The 17,909-nt window shown below is 51.3% G+C and overlaps 1 protein-coding gene across 5 annotated transcripts in view; it reads right to left on the reverse strand.

The window, feature by feature from the left end:
- Nucleotides 1-1,671: 1,671 nt before the first annotated feature.
- Nucleotides 1,672-17,909, reverse strand: part of TMEM121 (transmembrane protein 121) — a 42,649-nt gene continuing 26,411 nt past the window's right edge. For 3 of the 5 annotated variants that reach the window (XM_074906802.1, XM_074906803.1, XM_074906806.1), the window contains one exon: nt 1,672-8,289. In XM_074906802.1, coding sequence (XP_074762903.1) covers nt 6,759-7,697 — 939 coding nt within the window. In that variant the 5' untranslated portion in view covers nt 7,698-8,289 and the 3' untranslated portion in view covers nt 1,672-6,758. Of the gene's footprint in view, nt 8,290-11,373; nt 11,534-12,989; nt 13,010-17,909 lie in introns of those variants that run through there. The other 2 variants (XM_074906804.1, XM_074906805.1) reach the window with 2 other exon arrangements.

A 17,909-nucleotide genomic window follows, 5' to 3' on the forward strand; every position in this document is an offset into this window, starting at 1 on the left:
CTATTCCAGGTGCCAGCCTCACCAGAGAGATTAATGAGAGATAATTTCTTACAAAGAGGTTTATTGAGTTCTCCGAGTTCATTCACCAGCTGTGAAGTGAAACATCTGAAAACAGTTTTTGAATACTAAGTTCTCCCTGGCACTAGCACAAAAAAGAGAAACAGTGCCTTTTTCTGATCAAGGTATTTATTTTGCTGGGCAGAGCAGGCTTCATGTGCAAAGCCCGGGGAGCTGAGATGCTGGGTTATTTGATGCCTGCTAGTGTGGCCCACCTGGGGTGTGGGAGGATGTGCCTGGCATGCTCAAGGCACCACGCTCTGCTTCTCAGCATCCTCAGCCCCATGAGCTCCTGCAACGGATGGGTTATTATTTTATGGCAGATTTGGAGAAGCAGGGGAGCCTTGGAGACAAAGACAAGGGTGATCAGTGAGTTACGGCAATGTAAAGGCACTAGTAAACAGGTTTGTGGTTATGGCACCCTGCAGACCTCATGTCTGCTGGCCTTGTGGCCCAAAATGTTGATTTGGTGTCATAGCAATAGCTCTTCTGCCACATTATGCTTTAAAGGTGAATAAGTAAGGTGCTTCCTTGGACCTCAAGCTGGGCCAGTCCCCTCATTGCATGTGCCTTATTGACCTGCTCCTTGGGATGCCCCCCTTTCCTCTGCCCTACCCAAAAGACAGGCAGGGGCCCAGCACTGGCTCCTGCACCCACACGCTGGGCTGGTGCAGAGGGCAGAGCCCGCACCAGCATTGCCCAGCAAAATAATACATGGCCGTATGGTTAGAGATGCTGCTGGTTTGCTGCAGCCAGCGTTTTCCTTGCCACATGGCTCATTTGAACAGAAGTCACCCTTGCTTGGGTTGGAGGAAACTGATTGCAATTAGTAAACTGTCTTTTAAAAAAATCCTCCCCTTAGCAATTGGGCAAGTGGCTGTACAGGGGCCTCTGGGATGTATCTTAGTATGCAAATATTGGACAGCAGGGACTAATTATGCTCCTCTCCCATCTCAAGCACATTTCTACCCCGTCAATGGATCATTCGACTAAGTTTTATCTCTGTTGCACTTAGTGTACCATGTCTATAATGCATTTTTATTTTTGCACAGACATTGAGGATACATTAGCTGGGAAGAATTGATGGGGAAACCCACAGCTGGAAGGACAGATTTCGGAAGATGATTTACCATTTCCCTCAATGTATTACAGCAAGTCCCAAGTGAGCTATGGTCAGCCTGTGGGCTTTTCCTCTGGGATAAACCAGTGGGGAGCATCTGTGCATCTTATTTCCTTATTTATTTATTTATTTAGACTTTGATGCCCCTTCCTTGGAGGTGACTTTTCTGCAATCTCTCTGCAGCGTTTTCCTTCAAAATCCCCCTCCTGACAGCATTCCAGCAACAGGATCATCATTTCTTCACATCCCAATGAAGAACTTGCAGAGGTATGTTTACAAATGCCTTTTGCACACATGAAATGTTGTAACATCGGGGAAGCTCACATAAAAACAAACTACAGCACTCCTCTTCCCTTTGACTGGTCTTTGTCTTCAAACAACTGTAAAAGAGGGCAATCAATATAGCTTGCCAGGGTCCTTTTAATGCTTCCTAAACCATTATGGTCATAATGCTTCTTCAGGCTGCCATGTCAATACATTTGAGACACTGAACATGTCAAAACCACATAAAATCTTTATTAAGGTGAAATTAAATGAGCAAGCCCAAATCAGTAACTTAAATGGATATTATCCTTCAAGGATGCCAGACCTAAAAATAAGACAGAGCTGAAAAATCCAGGGCATTAAAAGTTAGGATTAAATTAATGAGAAACTCAAACTTTTGCCACAGAGCCTGGGCAGGAGGAATTTAGGAGGACGGGAATTGCTGCTATGGTGCTCTGGATACCTGCCCTTTGTTTTTTATTGCAGCATTGGCCTGAGCTAAAAAAGTGCAGTGAATCTGGGGCAGGCACAAGGAAAACAGTTACTGGCAAGAATGTTCAATCTCCCTCCACTCAACAAATTGATTGAACAAAAGAAAAAAATATTGATTTGCATATGGTCCGAGGTGACAGTGCATGGGGCTGCACTGGGTGGCATCAGGATGCATGGCCCCCCGCAGGGAGGGCATATGGGATTCGAAAGGAAGGGAATGGAGACCCTTTTTACCCTGCCCAGTTAAACACAGTCTGGCAGCCTCAATCCCTCCTGCCGTCCAGCCCAGTGCCTGCTGCAGCAGGGCTGTGCACACAAGCACATGGCGCGCTTGAGGAGGAAATCAGAGCAGTGCAGGTTAGGAGGCAAAGCATCCCACTGCTCCACTGCCAGTGGGACAGCATCTCCCTGCACCCTGCCCTGGCTTCCCTGCAGGCTTCTGCCTCCTGCACTGCCCCAGGGTTACTTTAGGAGGTGATGCTCTCAGGTATCCACAAAGCAGCAGCGGGTGTGGGGCTGGGGCTCGCCACAGCCATGCCAGAGCAGCCATGCCCCAGGACTGCAAGGGAGCCTGTGCCTTGGGAAGGACCAGGGTGTGAGCAGTAATTAAACCTCAGGAAAAAGGAGCCGAAGCTGGGCTGGGAGAGCAGCCTGTCCCCAGGCACCCTGCTCTTGGCATGTGGTTTGCAAAGTCTCTCACTGCAGAGAGCCGGCCGGCCTGCAGGGCCATCCTTGTCCTACATTGCCCTAGTGGGTGTCTTTCTTTTCCCGAACCCTCCCAAGCACTGTCAGACCTCACAAAGACACCAGTGCCGTTGCTCATGTGGAGAATCTGGCTGCAGGACTGCAGGGTGCTTTCACCTCGGTGCTGGACGCCAGCTACCCTCCTCTCAGCCTTGCACAGGGCAGCATCAGATATTTTCACCTACCAAAAGGAGACCATCAGAGGACAAGCAAGGTATGTGAGAGCTGCCAGGACCCCAGGAAAGAAAAGCTACAGCTCAAACCCCGCTTGCCTTCCTAGTGCCCTTGGCTGTGGAGCACGCCAGCACACAGGTCAAGGCAGCAGCAAGCTGCTCGTGCTGTTGCATGCTGGATGCGAGCTCCCAGCAGAGTAAAATATTTGGAAATTCAGCCCAAGGCAGCAAGAAGGGTGGAGGTACTGCAGGTATCAAGAAGCTGTTGGGACACAAGAGCTGGGTCCAGGTTCTTCTCACAGTGTCAGGCATGCAGCACCACAAAACCATTGCTGCCTCTTCATCCAAATGTTTGGCAGGGGCACCAGCCTGAAGAAAGGCTCAGAGAGGCTCAGGTTTTGCAACTCCAGAGGGTGCCATTGCTCTGGTGTCCCCTGCAAGCTATGGGGTGAACCTCCTCCAGGGGCTGTCTCCTGGTTTGGAAGGAGGCATTCCCCTCAGCACTGCCCAGCAGGTTGGTAACTGGTGGGACAGTACCAGTTAGGTCCTCAAAGAACCGCTGACCTCCCTCCACCAAGCGCACGGGCTCCCTTGTGCCTGTGGCCTGTTTTCAAATGGCAGGGGATGCTGCCCCTGTGGGTTTTCCTCTGGAGGGCTGGGAATTTGCATCCTTTCGTCTGCATTATTGTTGCGCTGCTTTCACTTCAGCAGGTGGGAGTCTACAGCTTGCCAGGAGGATTGTGCATTTCACAAAGGAGCTCTTTTGCCAACATACCTTCTCAGATGAAAGCTGAAAAATTGCTCAGTTCCAGCCTATTTAGTTTTAATTGTTTCCTTTAGTTCTCATTGCTTGTGGCAAAATATCACCTTCCCCTAACAAACAGGCAGGCTGGGAGCCATTCACCCTGTGCAACCACCTCCCTCCCTGCTGTCCCTCCTGCTGGTCCCACAGCTCCCCAGGGTCTTGTCTCTGCTGGGCAGGGCTGGATTTCAGCAGGGGCTTGATTTGCCCTCAGCAAGCACTGGGCGAGGAACAGTTGCAGTGCTCCTACTGCTGCACTGTCTCCATGTCTCCAAGGTCTTTGATGGTTGCCCTGGCTCTCCCCCCCTGCTCACAGATACCCACCATGACACCTTTCCCACCTACCCCTCCTCTCCCCCTGCTTCTCAGCCTTCTTCCTGCAGCTGCTGTGGAGGGGCTGGCTTGTAATGCTTGCTTCCAAGATGGCTTTGGAAAGAAAGGGTTGTGTTGCTGAGTAAGAAACATGATGCACACAGAGCCCCTGGGGGATACTGAACAGCAGAAGACAAGAAAAGCCTCTCCTTGTTCCCTTCACCAGAGAGTGGGCTTCAAGCACCAGCCAGCTCAGGTGCCTTTATGGGAATGATGCATCCCAGGGGAGCATTGCCTCCAGGACCTCTCCTCCCACCCCTGCTCCTAATGCAGGGGCTCAGGGTAGCCCTTCCCCAAGGACACCCCTCTCCACAAAGATGAGAATTCCATGTCAGCAGTGGAAAGCAGGGTCTTCCAGCCTCGGGAAAAGGTTGTGGGGACTCTAAGCCTGCTTGGAGGTTACAGCACCAGGAGGATAAAGCACTATTTCCAGACATCCCCCCAAGCAACCTTAGCAACAGATCAGGCTCAAGGGAATATTAACTTATTCTAATATCAAGCTGAGACAGAACAAAAATACACACAACAACCTGTCAGAGTTTCCCCTGGGTAATTTATTTTATCCCCCGGATAAAATACTGCTGCAGGTGCAGCCTGATACTGGGCACTGCCCCAGCCGGCATGTCTCAGCCGTGGGCTGCGCAGTGCCAGGCCACAGCCAGCAGCACCATGCTTCCAGCACCTGCAGGTTTTCCTCTGCTTAGTTCTGGGGAAGAGCTATAAAACGAAGTCTCATAAATTAATTACCTAAAAGAGTGGCAGAATGTTATTAGATACTTGGAGTTAATTGTAATGATGTAAATCGCATGTATTTTAATGACACCAGTAGAGATGTAATATGTAATTCCATAGGTATTCCAGAATAATTTAGCAATTTAATTAATTTCTGCTAATACCTTTTAAATCACCTGCCCTCTTCCCTTCATGTTCTCCAAGGGAAAGAGGAAGAAACTTTTCCAGTTGGCTAAATCCATTGCAAATCCACTTTCATTGGCAGCGGATTTATCCCTGGTAGAGAAACCCCCCAAAATCATCCCTGGGTGACAGGGTGGCCAAACAGAGCTGTGAATGCCTGGTCCTAAATTTGGAAGGCTGTATCAGGGCTGGATGAAATGTTTTGGACAGATCATGATGGACTGAAAAGATGGAGACTGAAATGATTTGTGGATTTAGGTCAAACTTGGTGAGCAGAGCCAGGAGAAAATGTGGAAATGTAAACAGCATCAGGCATTTTATTCTGTCTCCTCAAAATGAAATGTTTTGTTTAAAAAAGCAAAAATATCCCAATTTGGTGTGTTTGAGATGCGGCTGTTCTGCTTGTCTCCTCGTGCCTCCCCTGAGGTGCAGGCAGCTGAGAGGTGCCCAGCCTCTGGGGCAGCATTTCAGCTGGAAAAAATTATTTATTTGCTTTCTGTGCCCACCACTCACTGAGTGCAGGGCACAGCACCTTGGGACAGCACTTGGAGGTCCAGGGGAGGTGGATATAGGAGGAAACAAGTGTTTTGGGCCATTGGTGAGCTGCCCCCCTCCCTCCCCACACTGGCAGAAAAGAGACCACCAGAAGCCATTGCTCTCATGGGGCCTTTATTGTCCGGCTGGCCCTCGCCTCCCACCCCACTGCCCGTGGCTAGCTGAGACCCTTGCCGCTGCACACACCGGCAGAGGAGAGCCGTGCCCATCTCCAAGCCCAGCCACCTGCCTGGGGCAGCACATCCTTCCTGGCTCATTTTTGGGTTTGGTTTTTTTTTGAAATATTTTATTTAAAAAATATAGTAGCTGTGGAAAGCAGCCCTCTTTATAAACACTCGATGCTGGAGTGAAGTGCATCGTTGCCATCCTTATTACTATGCCCTCCTGGGTGCCTGAGCCTGCCTGCAGCAGTGCCAGCAGGGCCAGGGCAGCTGCACCGGCTGCTGCAGGCAGGGAGGCTTGCAACAGCAGGGAGAGAGACAGAGAGACCCTTCTAAAAATAGAAATATTGTGCTGAGTTGTTTGGAGTGAATGAAATACATAAAACACCAGCATTAGATCAGCTTTAACTTGTCAAATATTGCTCCCAGCAGAGTCGGCATAGTGCGCTGGTGGAGGTGCAGTTCCCCACATCCCGCGGCTAGGGAGCCATGCTGGCCCTCAGCCCCACGCCCCACCACAGGGCTTGATGCTCTTGCCTACCACCAACTGCAAAGGATACTGGCCCCCAGGGCAGCCTGGGAGCCCCTGGGAGTCATTATAAATAGGAAACTGTAAACACAACCATTGGAGATAAGAGACATCTACGATCACAGGGTTTACTGGTTCAAACGTCCCACCCTCCCCCCCAACCCATACACCTATGCCCCTGTCCTCGCTCCATAAAAAGGACTCTGGTAACAAAATCTTCGTTCCAAGCTTGGAGTAAAGGTGAGGTGCTTGAGAAGTAAAAAGGGACACTGCAACCTTAGTGGTCTTTGCTTGGGAGGGGAGAAGGTAGTGGGAGGGAGGGAGAGGGTTAGCTGGTTCAGGTCATTTGCAAGTTCATTTGGTTTGTCTGGAGGACTCCTAGGGTTATACCTGAGATGAAGACGTCTAGGGGACACTCCATAGCTCAATTAAAACATGGTTGGTGTTTTGTGCCTAGAAGAGCCCTTGCTGCTGGGATTTGTTCGTCGTGCTCACCCCGCGCAACAAGAGAGCAGCATCCCTCCTCTGCTTGGCATGGGGCTATCTGAACCAACACTCATCTGGGGATGATCCCTCATGTGTCGAGGATCTCGCTGGTGGGCGACGGCTCATGGGGGATGCCCTGTGCGCTGTGGATGGTCTGGTTGTGGGAGAGGGAGTTCTGCTGGAGCTCCAGGGCAATGGCGTTCTGGGGGAACTCCTTCACCTGCCGCTTGTACTCAAGGAAGGTGCACGCCTTCGTGGCGATTGCAATGATGTTTTTGCCAATAAAGATGGTGGAGACCCTGCTGTCCTGGAACAAGACCATGTTGATGGCCCGTATGAAAATGGTGACGATGTTAATAGTGACCAGGCTGAGGACGGGGTAGAGCATCATTTTTTGCGGGGCAATGTGCTCCCCTTGCATGCTGATCTCACTGAGGGACACACAAGGCAGGATCAGGAGGAGTATGTAGCAGTAGAAGAACATGAGCCCCTCCGCCCAGATGGGCAGGCCGGTCCTGTGTGGCTCCCACAGGTTGGCCTGGATGTCCAAGATATCCAGCAGGTCGAGGGCCACCCAGAAGAGGCGCCCCCGCAAGTCCTCCTTCTTCCGAAAGGTCCGTATGTACTCCATGCTGTCCAAGGCCACCAGCACCAGGTAGAGCCCTGGCACACAGATGGAGAGGAGCAGGGTCAGGGCTTTCCTGGCCACCGTCTCCAGGTTCTTTTTGTCTGCTTTGTAATTCTGAAAGATGAAGTACAGCTTGATCTCCAGCACAAAGATGTAGAGGAACCACAGGATCATGGCATAACCCCTCTTGGCTGTCTTCACCTCTGCCCCCACCCACACCGCCACGTAGCGCAGCACAATGAGGAAGCAGATGTCCCCCACCAGCACGATGATGCAGACGCCGATCTTTCGGGGCCCCTGGTTCTGCTCAACCAGGTAGGCATCCATGAAGGCCATGCTGGTCATGATGACAATAGTGGTCAGACAGACATGGCGCTTGTCAGGCGGCGGCAGCACCATTGTGAGACGAGTGGCCCTCCCTCTGTGCCGGCACTAGGGGAGCAGTCCTGCTGGTGGGGCACGGGGGTACATCTGTGGTGGCTCTGGGGACCAAGGGTTGCTCTGTCCCCCAACCCCAGGAAGAGGTCCCTGGAGAAGCAGTGGCTCAGCCCTGGGCAGACCCCGGGGCCCTGGGCAGTCTCTGTCCCCAGCTCTTCACCCTTCACTGGCTGTGCCCTGCAAGCACCTGCCTCTGCCACCAGCAGCCAGGGCTCACAGAGGTGCAGGGCCTCCACAAGGGATGTCCCTCCTCTGTGGTGGGTCCCCCATCACTGTCAGGGTCTCCAGTGATCCTATGACAATAATGCACCTCCAGGCTCCAAGCCCCAAATCCTGGTACAGATCTCTGGAAACGCAGTAGGTGACTGGGCAGCAGGGCAGACCTGGCTGGCAGGGAAAGAAGGGGAGCTCTCCTCTTCCCAGTGAGACCCCACACTCTTCTGGTGTCTGGCGGGGTCCCGCTGTGTCCTCACAGGGAACCACCTTCACACTTATCCCCACAGGGCTGTGCCGTGCTCCCGCTGCTCCCAGCTGTACGCGCATCCCTCCATCCCTGGAAAAGTTAGCAGAGAATGAGCGTTAGGGTCCCTCCACATGTTGGCCAAGGGATGGCAAGGATGACAACCTCCCTCAGCTCCCACCACACCACGGCATAGGCCAGGCTTCCACCAGGTACCATCCCACCGCTGGGACACCCACCACTGTGCCTTGTGTGCGGCTTAATGCAGAACAGCTTTTTATAGAGGACAAACACAGCCTAGGGTGTCCTGCATGAAAACATGGCATGCTGCCCTTACACAGGCACCCTCCATCCAAAACTCCTTGGCAAGATCAAATCCTGGGTGCTCCCACAGAGAAAGCAGGAGCAGAACCCAGGTGGAGACAGGCAGATCCATAAGTGCCCTGTAACACTGTGGAGTCCCACTGGGCCCACAGCACCCCCAGCTGCAGGTGACCCACCCTGGCTGTGTCCCAGCTCTGGAGAGGGCTCAGGGGTTTTTTCCTCACGTCTTGAGCCGCTGCCTGACAGGGTGTGAAGAGGTGCGCTATGTGGCAGGCTGCCAGACGCCTGCCCACGGCTGTAGCAGAGGAGTGGGTAAAGCAACTCGCAGAGTGTGAGGCACGTCCCTCCTCAAGTAGGGGTGAGGTTAGGGCTGGCATGCAGGGCTTGGGCTGTCCCTGGCATGGCAGGAGGTAGCAAAGTTGTCCCCAGGCCAGCATGAGGTCCCAGCAGCTTTCTGGACTCGCTCAGCTGCTCCTGGCCACAGCTCCTTCTCACCATACTGTGCTTGCATAATTCATTAATCTTTTCTGAGCAGGGACCACACTCCTGGGATGTGACTAGGTCCCAGTGCACTCAAGAGCACTATCAAACTGCTTACGCAGAGTGGACGAGATGGATAATGATCACAGTCAGATATGCCCATCACAAGCCATGTGGCACCTAGCCCTGCATGCATAGCAGATCCCTGGGAGGAAAGTGCTTGACCCCACAGACTCCCCTATAGATCACCCCATCTCATCCTGTGGAGCCTGGATGCCACAATCACGTCTGCCCACAGATCCTCATCTTTCATGCAACCCATGCTTTGCCAGCCCTTGGCACTGTGGGAATGATGGCCCTGGAGATAACATCTCTGGGGTGACACAGTCAGGCTGCTGGGTCTGTGAGCACTGCTTACCCAGCCCGCTGGGTTTAGGCTGAGCCTAAACTTGGATTTGAAGGCCTGCAAATGTGCTGAGCTGAACCCTGCACATGCATGGAGTCTGGCTGGCCATCCCGTGGGGCATCCCTGCTTTCAGGAGGGGAACCAGGACCTGGGGACAGCCCTGGGAGCTGTTGGAAGGACTCAGTGCCAGAGCTTACCCAGGACTTGGAGGCACTGCTTCTTCTCCCCACCACTTGGCTTAACAAGGACACAAGCAAACCTGGTCTTTCAGCTTCTAGGGAGAGAGGCAGAGGTGAAGGCTGAAGGGAAGAAGCCAAGCCTAAGGAATTGCAAGCCATTAAAAACCTGCCCTACTTTGCCCAGGGAAGTGTATTGCAGCTTCTTATGTTTATAGGGCCTCATTTAAATCAAAGCTGGATTCTCTTCTGCTTCAAGGAGAGAAAAAGAACAAAGAAGAAAAAGTGGGAAGCCAGATGAGTCAGAGTCAGCTCCAATGTGTGGCTGAGTAGGTGGACACCAGGGAGGCAGGTACCTGTGCCCTGATTCCCAAAGGATGTGGCAGACGAGGACGTGGTGCTCAGCGAACGTTTGCAGGGGACTTAAAAACTGGTTCCCCAGCCGGGACCCCCAAGTTGCTCTTCTGAGTCCATTGCTAGACTTGTGCACAGCAGGGAAAACTGGCATGTTAAAATAATTTCTCAAGCAGGAATTGCTCAAAAAGAAACCAAAAAGATGAGGAAGGATTCATAAGTAGCCCTAAATGGTGCTTCCTAGGCAAGGCACTCACCACAGCCCCGCTCTCACCAGAGCAGCACTCTGAGATGTCTTGTAGCTGCCGTTTAGGGCTTCAATTTGTTCTTTCTTGAGGTTTCAGATAAAAATATATAGTCATTGCTGTAACTGCTTTTAAACTCATGCCAAGTTTTACAGGGGATTTATATCCAAGGATGGATAATTCTGGATAAATTAGGTCTTTCAGGAGGGAATGGTGTTTTTCTTTCCCTCTTAAGTACTTATGCCTTCAAAAGACAGCGGTTATTTAAAGGGCAGTGGGTGCCTCGCAGCATGTTAAGGTTAGGAAGCAGCTTGCTTGTAAATCATGCCCCTCTGCCCCTGTGTATTACACGTGTGGTCTGGGAAGCCAGAGGAAGGCACACTCTCCCAGCCCAAGCTATCCTCATGCCTACATGAAAGCACACAGAAAAACTCTACCCTGTCTCTTGGTAAAAATCCAGGGCACCAGATAATATTAATTCACGGTGTTTACAACAGCAACAAACAAGTCTTTCACCACCAGTGCTGAGCAGATCATTTTCAGCAAAAGATATGCTCAAATACTGGATTCTTCCCTGCCGTCTACTCCTGAACAATTCGCAGCAGTTTGGGATGGGTTTGATAAACATGTTCATTTGTTAATGGTGGCCTTTCGGAGTGGAGGAAGGCGACTGCGGGGCTGAGCTGAATCACAGGGCTCAAGCACTGGTTTTGCTTGGGTTAAATCCTGTATTACCCAGGGTGAACACTTCCCTTGCTTTTTGCAAAGTTTCCAAGCATTCACTGTGGTGCAAGCTCTTCTTATTTTCCAGCTGTGTCACAGCTGGTATTTTCCCCACGTCCCAGGGCTATATGGAAATATGGAGGTCTCTGCCTATCTGAGCAGAGCTTGCCTGTATGAGTGAGGTGTGACCATCCTACCAGGGAAGGGACACATAAAACTCTCCTCGGAGGACTATTAAAAAGGCAGGTAGTTTTTAAACATCCATTACTGTAGGAAATTCTGATTCATAATTTTTAAATGACTGTATTTGACACTACATTCAGAAACCGCTTGAGAAACATGCTGGATAAACAAGAAAATGAGCATGTCAGATAGCCACAAGAGCATATCTGAGGCAAATATTTGTTTAGACAAGTATTCACAAAGTTTTTCTTCCTGCAGGAATTCTTGTAAATAAAGGGCAGCTCACCTGAATGTAATGAGCTCGGACTGTTATGGATGCCAGCGAGCCAGGCTGGCAGCTTCCTATGGGAAGGGATCTAGCAGCTTTTGCATCCCACTCAATGCCAGGGCTCCCACAAGCAGGTATTGCAGCAATCCTTTGGTCTTGGCAAATACAGGTCTCCTTGCTGTGACAAAATTCAATCCATTATCGCATATTCTCCTCTACCCCTCTCCTACACAAAGATCTCTGTTGCTTGCATTGGAGTGAGCAAACGAACTCGGTAACACCCACAGTGGCTTGTGATCTGCTGGTGAGACACAGCCCAAGGGCAGTGTCCAGCCACACCAGTGCAGACTGGCTGCACAACACAGGGACAGGCAGCAACAGCGTGTTCCCTCTCCATCTCCAGGGCTTGCTTGGGGACACGACATTTCACAGCCCAGCCTGCCCCTTCCCGGGGTCCCCACAGAGCAGGAGAGGTGTGGTGGGAATAGGGGAGCGGGGCAGGGGGGGGGGCTGTGATTTCCTAGAGAGATTTGGGGGTCCTGCAGGTGAGTCCAAACCCAAGTGAAGTGCAGGGTTTGCACTCTCATCTCTGCCCTGCTTCCCCTGGCACTGAGGGAAAATGAGCAGCAGAGGTGCAACCAGCCCCTGCCCTTATTAGTCTGGTGCCTCTGCTCTGGCTCATGAGTTATTTCTTGGTCTTGTAACTCTTTTTCCCAGTTCTCCTGGCTTTTATAAAGCACCCATGGTTATCCGAGGACATGTGCTCACAGCCTTGCTTCACCATCAGCCCAGGCAGTTTGGAAGAAAATTAAACAGTGCTTTCCACCATGACGCCAGTGGCTCATTGCAGCGTGATTAATTACCACTAGTTCTGCTGTTACCAGTGTCTGCAACCCGCAGTCACCCATCACCAGTGCCTTCCTGCACCTTCTCCCGCCCCTGCTTGCTGCCCATGCCTGGCATCATCTGGCATGGCACCAGGCACTGCATCTGAGAACTGAGCGGGTGTAGGGAGTTGCCAGCATCCCCATGTGCCCAAACAAACCCCATGTCCCAGGTCTGGGGAGCAAGTGGCCACAGACAAGCCTGGAGGACTTGTGCAGTCACTGTCAAAATACAGCCTCATTAATGTCAGCAGGCGCTTCCCGAACCCTGGTTCTACCTGGCAAATTAGTTTAAATTATTTAAGTGATTTGAATTCTGTCTATAAATAAAAGAGTGAACGAGTGAGGCAAAAGCATACACAACGTGCTTCCTAGGTAGTTAGGATGCTGCATTGCTTAAAGCTTCATTTGCACTTTAATTGCTTTGATTTATTCCAGCCTTCCTGAGTGTAAATCTGAAGCTCCCCTTCACTTAGTCCTTCAGCCCTCTGAAGAGCTGCTGCTCCACAAGGCCCTTCCCCCAGCTAGGAGTGCCCACTCTGCCGTGCCCTGGTCCACTGTCGCACACTTGCTGTGACCCACGGAATTATTTGTGAGCTCTGTGCACCATGTAAGGACAGGGTTTACAAGGACAGCAAATTCTCCTCTGACCGAGAAACGATAAATCATGTCATCCCCATGCCATTGCATTTTCCTGCCTCACCCTGCTGAAAATTGGTGCCGGTGGGTGTCTCACTCAGCCTCACTGACCTGCAGGCTGTGATTTCAGCTGCCCCCCAGGGCAGTCCCTGGGGACTGATGGACAGGCATGCTTGTACCCTGGGGAATGGAGAAAGTTGCTTCTGGGCAGTGGCTGCACCCTGCCTTCTCCCAGGCAGTACCGGCATCTCAAGTGCATCCTGTGAAGGAAATGAGATTGAGGAAGATTTTTCCGGACCCTGCCCACTAATTGTGTCTGAAGGAGGAAACAGCCCACTTGCTAATGATTGCAGATAATTTACCATATAGGCACATTGAGAAACAGGGAAAGAGCTGCAAACTGGTCCCAGAACCTGCCTAAAATAACCAATGCAACAAGGCTGTCAGACGCAACCAGCTCCTGCTTATACCAGAGAATGTGTCCACTGAGCTCTTATGCTGCAGACCCCCTCATTTCCCTCGGGGAGTTCATTTCACAGAATCACAGAATCGTCTTGGTTGAAAAAGAAACCCAAGTGGAAAGTTTTAGACCTGCTGCCTGAGTAGGAAAAAAAACCTCAAACGCACCCTCTTGATCACATCATTTTTGTGACAGGGTGGCAAAGTGCTGCTTGCCCAAAGCAGAGCCCTGTGTGGGATGGATGGCCTTTTGTGTTCACAGCCCTGTCCTCTGCAGCTGTCCTGGCCAGGGTTCTCCTGCCAATGCAGGCGGCTGGAGCTGCCAGGAACATCTTCTCATTCACAAACATGCTGAGTTTGATGATATTTGACAGACATGTCAAAAAAAAAAGGCTTTTCAGTTATTTCATGTGTTTAGACATAGTGTTTAGAGAAGGTAAATGATTCATTTTGACTTGTACATAAAATGTTAAGTTATAATACCATGTTTTGACACTACGAAAACATTTTACCATTTTCCTAGCAAAATGTGCTGTTTCTGTAGAGGAATTGCTCGGCATTTCCAAGTCGGGTGGATTTTCAAGACTTTGTTCTTATCTGGACCAAACCCCAGATTTTAAAGTGCCAAAATCCCTCATGGTTTGTTGGTTAGGGCTTGCAAAACAGGGCACGTTTGGCAAACATCTGGTTGCATGTGCTTTTGCCACGGTGGGAGACGCATGTGGAGCTCTGTGCCTGTGGCGTGCAGGTCCTGCTCTCAGAGGTGTCCCCATCCTCTTCTCCCTGCTGCAGTCTCCCTGCACCCGCTGCTCACTCTTGAGCAGATCTTTCCCCACTCGTCCTGGGGCTCCTCCTTCTTCTGCTACCTTGGGGGTCCTCCTGGGCCTGCCCCACCCATAGGGATCTGCTCCTCCTCTGCCAAAGTCCATCAGCATCTTCCCCATGCCTCTGACCTCCAAGGTCCCCTCCTGCTCCAGTGCTCCTGCAAACACTGTGCCCAGCATTGGCCTTCCAAGTGGTGATAAGACTTGCCCCTGCTAGGGGACTTTGACACTACTATACTCTTTTTTTGTTCTCCAGGCTGTTTCTCCACTTTTTCCAGATGCTGGACCTGTCTCCTACTTGGGAACCTATTTTGCTTTCAGCTGAAGGAGCTGTACCATCCTTGTGCTGGAGGCAAAGCACATCACACAGGTGAGAAGGCACTTGGTGCACAGGCACCCTCCTTCCTCAGGCGCAGCAGGGTTGACAGTGCACCTGTAACTTCCATTTGCACAAGTCATCTCACTAAAATACAGCAGTACACCACCAACTTTGACCTCTGCTGGTACCTTCCTGGATAGATAGGCCTAACCCAACCGGTCACCAAGTTTCACCTGCAAGCAAAGCCCAAAGCTTTGATTTTTCTCTGTGCTACAAAGAGGCATAAATGCAAACACCAGGACCAAGCCAGACCAGGAGCATAAAATTTGAATCTGATTTCAGTAGCTTGAGGCTGTACCTTTGTGTGTGAATCACTGCCAGGTCCTCAGATAACCTCACATTGTCAGTATTAGGGGAAAGGAAAAATACGGAACCAGCACACAGTCCTCACACAGATGCTTTCCCCCGCTGCCTGCTGGAAATTCCCACAGATGGAGGATGGAAAAGCTCCCTGCTCTTGATCATCCTTGTCTTTGCTCTCCTGGGTGCTGGCAGGGAGGCACAAATTTTCCCAGAAGTGCTACTCCCAGCACCCCCACCCAACACACCAGAGTGCTCTTAGCACTGCTCTGCCTGAGAGCCAAGCAGCTCTGGCTGCCCCTCACCTCATCTAAGCATGATTGAGAGAGAGTCAGCTAATTAAAAGAAAAAAGAAGCTGCTGTGTGAAGCTATAAATAGGACAGTGCTGGGAGTTTCCTAGTACTAAAAGTGTGCTTGCAGGGGATGGGGCTGTTGGGAGCTCTGGGGCAGAACTCCAGCAATCTCCCAGGGTAGATGCACCTGAGAGCCACAGGCATCTCCTACCTATGTGAGAGTGTTTAGGCAGGGATGACTGCAGTAGATGGCTGAAGGCATGAGGGGCTGGCTTGCAAGCTCTCTTCTAGAGACCTGGGCAGAGAGGCACCCGCTGGTTTCTCTGACCTGGGGCCAGACTGGCTGTCAGACTACAGGCAGTACGTGAGGGACCTATCCTCTTACCTTCTCCCTCACCCCCACAATGCAAGGAAAGGTTGTGGGCAGCAAGTGGCTGATGCACATAAACTAGGGCAAGCTCAAAGGGAAGAGCTGGGAGGACAGGAGGGTCTGACTCTCAAACTGCAATCCCAGAGACCCCTGGTACTTGAGGCTGAAGGTATTGAGCATTTTCTGCACTCAATGTTTTTTGGGAGCTCCTGTGCTAGCTCCCAGAGGAAACTCTGTGCTAGGGTTGAAGGACAGCAAGAATAACCATGTGTTCTGCTGTCACAAGAAATTTTCCCTCCTACTTGTCTCCCCAGGCGATCAGAAGGTGCAGGTGCTTGAGGAGAGCAGTTAGCTTCAGCATCGTGTAGGTGGGGAGGCACTCTAGAGGCTAACCAACTCACCTGCCAGCCCTGAGAGACCTGCTCCTACACAAAGCAAGGGGGCATCTCTGCCATCCCTGGGAACTGCCTCGGGGTTGTCCCTGCAGCTCAACAGCAACTGGAGAGAAACAATTATGCCACTGTTATTCCCTCTCTGCCCTGAGCATGAGGTTAGTAGAGGTGGGATGAGCCAGGTGGAATGTAGAGCTAGAGCTGGGCAGGCTGCTGCTGCTGCCATCAGTCTGGCCTTTGATTAAGAGTGATTGTTCTGCTCTTAATTAACACAAGGCAGCTGCTGGCCACTCTGGAGAAATGGAGAAGCAGAGCCCAGTGACTTATACAAAGAAAGCATGTCTGCTGGCTCCTGCTGAGCCTGGCAAGGCTACCCTCTCCTCAGCCATGCACTCGGGGTGCAATGCCCCCTCCAAACCTCACTGGGGAACCTGAACCCAGAGGGGGGACCTTTCCCCCTCCTGCAATGCTGCTGTATGAACTAACACCATAGATGAGGCGATCCATTACCCTCCAGTAATTTTGCTGCTTGTGTGTTCTCCCAAGCCACCTTGAGATGGTTCTGCTGGCAATGCCTGGCTGGCTCCCACAGGGTTTATTCCCCTATCTACTCCTCAGAGACCTTCTTGAGACAGAGGCTCTCCTGTGACAAGTCTCATCCTCTGGTGACACCTGTCATACTGCTGCTCACCCAAGCCTAAGGCAGCCATCTGCCCTGCCCTGCCCTGCACAGGGCAACAGGCTCTCCCATGAGCAGGCGTGGAGCTGCTCAGCCTGGTGCTTTTGCAGCTGAGCCAGTTCCCCTTCCCCATGAGACAAGAAGGCATCTCAGCTATTTTTGCTTCCCAGTGAAGTGACTTGTGAGCAAGCAGCAGGGCATGGGTGCATCCCTGTAAAAGCTTCACCAAGAACATCATGTCTTTTTTCTGAGTTCAAGTGCTGCAAAGCTCAACACAAACCTCGGTAACACAGGGACAGCAAGCAAGAAAACCGATGGGTGACTTGCAAAAATCAATTTGTCTTGCCATGCCCTTGGTGAATTTATTTTGGTAAGGCTGATGTTAACTACTGATGGCAATAGCTCACTGCCAGTTGTCATGAAATCTTAGCAGGATGAGAACTCCTGGTCCCTCCAGCAGACAACTATTAACTTGTCCGGTTTTAAATCACAGTTGAGTCGGGTAGGGGGTTGGTGGTGCCACAGAGCTGGAGATGGGCCTCAGTGGACTCTGCTCTACATTTATTCTCCATCATTTAACTCCATGCCATGAACAGATCCTTCTGGAACAGGTGCTCTGCAGGATGGTGTGCTGGTGGGTTGCTGTGCTTGTTAGGCTCAGGAGGACAGTAGGTAGATGTGGCTGGCCCTCCACATAGGCACCAAGCTCAGCATCACCCTCCCCATGCTGTGCGGGCCTCAGCTTCTGCGGTGGAGGCAACGCTGGCATCTGCTGCTCTGACATCGCTTGGGAGATAAACATTGCACCCAATTCGATGCAGTTCAGGAAAAACAATACCAGCCCAGAGGTCGCCAGGGAGACATTTCTCTTACTCTGGTTTCCAGCCTTCCTTCTACCGGTCATCTAATAAATCTAATAAAATCTGTCCTTCTGGTGTCTAATTTGATTCCAGCATCCAGAGACCAGGCTTCTTATATCACACACAGACCTAACCAGCTACATCCTTGGTGTACAAGCCAAGCCAAGGGGCTGCTGCAGGCAGCTCCAGGATAGAGCAATTACCTGGGATCAGAACTCACTCTCTGAATCAATTACACGTTTATAGGTTTTCCTTGGGTTGCACCTAATTGAATTATTTAGATGCTTGAGCACCATGGTCAGAAGCAGCTGATGACTTCTAGACTGAAGTCTGGGCACTAAATGAGGTTCCTTGCATTTCATCACGAGGACAACTCTCCACAACACCTTTTGTTTATACCTTCGTGCAGCACTCATCTGCAGTGTGTTCAGCCTACTGCCATCTCCAGCAAGCAGCTGGGCTTTGACTCCTGCT

Source organism: Athene noctua, chromosome 5, assembly GCF_965140245.1.
Source record: "Athene noctua chromosome 5, bAthNoc1.hap1.1, whole genome shotgun sequence".
Taxonomy (NCBI): Eukaryota; Metazoa; Chordata; class Aves; order Strigiformes; family Strigidae; genus Athene; species Athene noctua.